Source organism: Scardinius erythrophthalmus (assembly GCF_964197995.2).
Source record: "Scardinius erythrophthalmus genome assembly, chromosome: 12".
In the NCBI taxonomy this organism is placed as follows: domain Eukaryota; kingdom Metazoa; phylum Chordata; class Actinopteri; order Cypriniformes; family Leuciscidae; genus Scardinius; species Scardinius erythrophthalmus.
The window spans coordinates 6,399,058-6,405,275 of record NC_138232.1 but is presented as its reverse complement, the minus strand read 5'-3'; the positions used below and the strand labels follow the sequence as shown (position 1 = coordinate 6,405,275).

The window sequence follows — 6,218 nt, the reverse complement described above, 5'->3', positions numbered from 1 at the left end:
ATGTAGGATGTGCATGTCTCATAGAGAAGGGCCTCTTTTATGTGACAGCACTGTGAGAGATGCAGTTTTATGTCAATGGATATTTGTCCATTGCCGAACACCAGACAGAACTGACACGGCTTGACGCAGAGTTTCATTATATTGTGGTTCTTTAAGAAGACCAAGGAACTGCTTCGCATGTGAATGTATAACTATGTAGAACATGCTGTTCTATATAAATTGTGCGCTATATTTTTAGATCTTCTTTTGCCTACGCTTTGCAATTTTTTATGGCATGTGTGGTATCTCTCATGATTACCATACTAGGGACATACTTGTAAAAAAAATGCAGAAGATTTACCCGTTTCAGTACAAGAAACGTCATCATAAACATTTTATCCCTTACTTCTCTTAGTTCTTTTTTCCTTTAGGCAAAGTCCAATGCAGTATATAGAGCAAAAAAAACGACTAAATATTAAATGGATAAAAACACTTATTTTAAAATTAAAATGATTTCGAATTGTAATGTTTCGCACCCTTTTTTTAAACACTGGCGCATGACACATTATCAGAAAGTGTATCACTTTACCTGCATTCACCCTTCTTTTGTTGCAGACAGCCTTTATACACTGTCATTTCAACTTAAACGACATTAAACTGACTTAAAAAATTAGTTGAATCTTGTATAACTTATTGCTTAACTTATTTTAATTAGTTAAAGCACTGTAAAAACATATATTGTATAACTTATTTATCCTATATTTTTTTACAGGGAAACAATATTAAAGATATCCGCATGTTGTCTTTGTTTTCTTTCAGTTGACCCATCCAGTAGCACGCTGTGGCCCTTAGTGCTCTACGGTGTCAAGCCCCCTTCTGTGTGGATTCCCACCCTGCATTTTCCCATCCTGTGGTGCCCTGCCTTGGTGAAAAGTGCAGGCCTCACCGTCCTGCATTATGACTGTGGCCACGGGCGACCCCTCAGATGAGGCGGCAGCACACCCTGGTCTTCCTCAGGACTATGACCCCGGAACGGAGCAGGACTGCTGTGAGCGAGTGGTCATCAACATCTCGGGTCTGCGTTTCGAGACGCAGCTCAAGACCCTTTTGCAATTCCCCGAAACATTACTGGGGGACCCCAAGAAGCGCATGAGGTACTTTGACCCTCTAAGAAATGAGTATTTTTTTGATAGAAACCGACCTAGCTTTGACGCCATCCTCTATTATTATCAATCGGGCGGAAGGTTGCGGAGACCCGCCAATGTCACTTTGGACGTGTTCTCGGAAGAGATCCGTTTTTATGAGCTCGGAGATGAAGCGATTGAGATATTCAGGGAGGACGAGGGTTTTATCAAGGAGGAGGAAAGGCCGTTGCCTGAAAATGAGTTTCAGAAGCAGGTCTGGTTGCTGTTTGAGTATCCAGAAAGTTCTGGGCCAGCCAGGATTATAGCGATCATATCAGTCATGGTCATCCTTATCTCCATTGTCAGCTTCTGCCTGGAAACCTTGCCCATCTTCCACAGCGATGAAGAGGAGACGCAGACAGTCCCCATTGCCGGTAGTAACTTCACAACCATTTACACATCCAACTACTTCACAGACCCTTTCTTCATTCTAGAGACGCTATGCATCATCTGGTTCTCCTTCGAGTTCTTGGTGCGCTTTTTTGCCTGCCCTAGTAAAGCCAGCTTCTTTGTGAACATAATGAACATGATTGATGTGGTGGCCATCATTCCTTACTTCATTACACTGGGAACGGAGCTGGCGGAGAAGGGAGCGGAAGAGGTGCCACAAGGGCAACAAGCCATGTCTCTTGCCATTCTGAGGGTTATAAGACTCGTACGAGTCTTCAGAATCTTCAAACTTTCCCGTCACTCAAAAGGACTTCAGATTCTTGGCCAAACACTCAAAGCCAGCATGAGAGAATTAGGTTTACTCATCTTCTTCCTCTTCATCGGAGTGATCCTCTTTTCTAGCGCTGTCTACTTCGCAGAAGCTGACGAACCCGAGTCGCAGTTCTACAGCATCCCGGATGCCTTCTGGTGGGCTGTGGTTACAATGACAACCGTTGGTTATGGAGATATGGTGCCCACAACCATTGGAGGAAAAATTGTAGGCTCTCTCTGTGCCATCGCTGGCGTCTTGACCATTGCCCTTCCAGTGCCCGTCATCGTCTCAAACTTCAACTACTTCTACCATCGAGAAACAGAAGGTGAAGAGCAAGCACAGTATCTCCAGGTTAGCAAAGTCGATTCCCAAGAAGAGCTGAAGGGAAGTCGAAGTGGATCCACCATCAGCAAGTCCGACTACATTGAGATCCAAGAAGGTGTCAACAACAGCAACGAGGACATTCAGGACGAGAACCTCAAGACAGCCAATTGCACTTTAGCCAATACAAATTATGTTAATATCAAAAAAATGCTGACAGATGTCTAGTCATTTGGGGAGCAGGTCCAACTTAATGTAAAATTTAAAAAGGACTAGTAAACAGTGTTCGAAGGAGGATTGTTGAGATTTGAGACATGAGATTTCTGATCTCCAATACCTCATTGAAACCGTACATCCAAATCCATCCATAATCCAAGTATTCATCAGTGTTCGCATGGAGTCATCTACATCATCCAACACCTTATCCGGAGCAGGAGCCAAGTATATGGAACTGTGGAACACAAATAAACAGCACATGAGTGTCATATTTCAGTCAACATCTTACTCTCAAAGCCAAGCTTCGCCAAAGAAACGTCATTTGTGTGCTTCATCTGCTGTTAAAAAGGTTTGCCGTCACACGCAGTTCACGTATATGATACAAAGAATACTCACAGAAGTTTCATCCACTCTGATGCTGCTTGTTAAGAACACCAATATTCACATAGAGTCAAGACGGTTGTCTATTATTTTAGCATTATTACAGTGATCAGCTGGGATGTCATTGAAGCGGCCTGCTTCTGTGTCGACAGTTGTGTGTGGATCCAAAATACATAATATGGACAACACTTGTATCTACTCCTTGATTATACTTCTGCAAAGCTTTTGAAGACAAGATGAATGTCTCTGCGTGTCATATTTTATGTTATTTTTAGTCTACAGTGTCTGTGTCCACTGTTGTTCAACGGCTTTTCTTTTCTCATCTCATATCACTTTTTAACCATTTTTATTTGCAGTTCTTCAGGATAAAGAGCATACAGAAAATGCTAAATGAAAAATAAGCAAAATAACACCCTAGTGCCACAAAAAAGAAAATGCTTGATCTATTGTGCGTAAGAGGATATTGTTCAGTGTATATATTCTGCGAGCTGCAGAGATAGTCCAAAATGTAGTTGATATTCAAATAACTTTGCCACTTAATGAGCCATATTGTAGTTCACACTTTAATGTCCCCAAGCACATTTGTAGCAATGATGTCAGATTATTTTTAATCACTGGTTTGTCTATCGTCTTGAAATAATTTTCAGGTGTGATTAAGAGTGTGTTAGATGTTTTGTCTTTTCTTTTACTGGCTTGGATCGAGAAAAAACACTGGTATTATAGTGTTGCATGGCCTCAATCCTCAATCCTAATGGCATGGATTTTCAGCTCAAGAGAAAGTGATATACAGAAACTTAGCTAGATATTGCGACAATATATATCTTGCTCTGTAAATAATACATATATACAGGATCATCTATTTTTATCCGTTTTATTGTGATCCAAAGGTGCTTTTTTCAGGTTTTGTTTTGCAAGTGAATCTATAAAAAGACACTCAGCATTGCATTTGGACAGACAGTGCAGCATTAGGGCATTGATTGCTGGGACATTGATTGTCTTAGTTTCAGGTGACCTTGAAATCTAGATATACAGGCTTACACAGGTCTCTTGTCTCTTGCATTAAAGACTGTTTTATCGCTAACAATGAATCAGCAGAGAGCTTTGGAAACTATGTAAGTCAATACTGTCTTCTTTTGATTGACCTTCTACAAAAGTTCTGGCTCCACTCACAGTTGCTGCATCCTCTCCTCAAACTTATATTATCAAGTATAGCCATTATCGAGGCAGTATAGCCACTATATTGTATCAAGTATAGCCATTATCTCGAGCATCTTATTGTTTTCATGCTTCTCTTTAGACACCAAATTTGACTTTTTATGGATGGATTGAAGATTTGGCTCTATTATTTGATGTGGCACATGACTGTGTGCACCCTTAGAAGGTTTCTCAACCACATCTATTTCAGTATCTCACCTGGGCTGCAGGTGCCTTTGTCTTCGTCTCTCTAATATATATTTTTTTTGCAAACTGTATGTGCTGATGCTGCTCATTTAGAAGCAGATACTGCATTCGCAGCTGCTGCTAATATGTTATGTAATGTTATCTTGTTTTAAGAGTATAGACATCACTGCAATGCACACAGTTGGGGTAGGTTTAACAAAGTGTATGAAACTCAATTTCACCATACGGTGCATAGTCAATGCCTAAGATATGTACTAAACTTGTTTGGATGCTTTAAAGCTGAAGTGTGTATTTTTTTATGTTCAAATAATTTATTTGATCTAAGCGGTAATTAATCCCTTCATGGACTGATTTCCCCAAAACAGTGTGGTGTTTTCAAATCTTTGCTCTGTTTAAGCAGCCCAACACCACAAAATTGACTCAACCAATGGTGTGATATTAGTGTGAAACTATCTGTCTGTCTGAGCAATGGCAGATTGGAAGGTCTGTTTTGAAAATATAATTTTGGTAATTCCATTAGGAGAGCAGAAATTACACACTTCAGCTTTAATGCAGGCAAACAGCAAGTTTTCTATGCATGACATTGGACAGTATGCTGTTGGTGAATCAGATGTATCATCCTAATACACATTGTCATTGTAACTTCATTTTTAATGTGTGGCAATAACATATATTGTGATTTTGGTGCTAGCTGGCTGTGTCTAATGTCAGGGCTATAACAGTACCTCTTTGAAGCCTTCTTTTTTCCACATCTGTGAAACACTGGAAAACCGCAGTCATTGCTTAGCTTGCAGGTGCACTAGCTTCTCGCATTACGTTTGCATTGTGTGTTGATTTCCTAAATGTCATTTGAAAGGCTAAATGACAGCATTGAATGTCACAAAAACATATTTGTAAGCATCTTATAATCAGTCCATGCATTGCCACGGTTTAGAAGGATGCACATCAACTTATGCAATCAATTTTTTTGTCTCCACAGTGTTTTCGTTTAAAAAAATGACAGGGGGAGAAAAAAAGCGATAGTTCACCCAAAAATGAAAATTAGCCCATGATTAACTCACCCTCAAGCCATCCTAGGTGTATATGACATTCTTCTTTCAGACGAATACAAGTGGAGTTATATAAAAAAATGTCCTGGCTCTTCCAAGCGTTATAATGGGAGTCAATTGGTATATTTTTTTGGAAGTCCATCAAAGCGCATCCATCCATGATAAAAGTGCTCAAAACGGCTCTGGCAGGTTAATAAAGGTCTTCTGAAGTGAAGCGATGTGTTCGTGTAAGAAAAATGTCCATATTAAAATGTTATCGAGTAAAATAACTAGCTTCCGGCAGATGGTTGTACGCAAGTCGACTTACGCCAAAAGCCGTTTCGAGCACTTTTATCATGGATGGATGCACTTTGATGGACTTCCAAAAAAATATACCCACTGACTCCCATTATAACGCTTGGAAGAGCCAGGACATTTTTTAATATAACTCTGATTGTATTCGTCTGAAAGAAGAATGTCATTTACACCTAGGATGGCTTCAGGGTGAGTAAATCATGGGCTAATTTTTATTTTTGGGTAAAGGCCAAATTCAATCAAAACTATATAACCAAAGAACCACCTTTCAATAAAGCTGTATTACTATTATTAATTATATTACATTTATCACACAGATTTACACTAATTTAACTGAATTTGGTTGAAATAAAATTAAATACTAATAACATCATTTTAAACTTTTAAGCAATGTTTAATGTTAAGTCAACATGAAACAATATTCACAACCCATTTTACTTTAGTAATGTGATGCATTTTCTGGTGAAACAGTATTTTCAATGGGGGGAAATGTAGGCTGGCACTTGATATGAAAAGATCCAAACCTGATTGTGAATTTGTCAAAACAATGCCTAAATACCTATTGGTTAATGTTATCCAATGTGTGTTGCAGAAAAGGAACATCATTTCAAAGGCCAATTTTTTTCTCTTTGTTTAATCATACACAATAAATCCAGGAACTTTATTACGAAAGTTACTATTTAGACTCCA

At 39.1% G+C, this 6,218-nt stretch overlaps 1 protein-coding gene across 1 annotated transcript; it reads left to right on the top strand.

Annotated features, from left to right (window-relative positions):
• Window positions 1-936: 936 nt before the first annotated feature.
• Window positions 937-2,415, top strand: LOC308699167 (potassium voltage-gated channel subfamily A member 2; the record flags this gene model as incomplete). Its single annotated transcript, XM_081379777.1, has 1 exon — window positions 937-2,415. The coding sequence occupies one exon, from the start codon at window positions 937-939 to the stop codon at window positions 2,413-2,415; it is 1,479 nt and encodes a 492-aa protein (XP_081235903.1).
• Window positions 2,416-6,218: the final 3,803 nt, after the last annotated feature.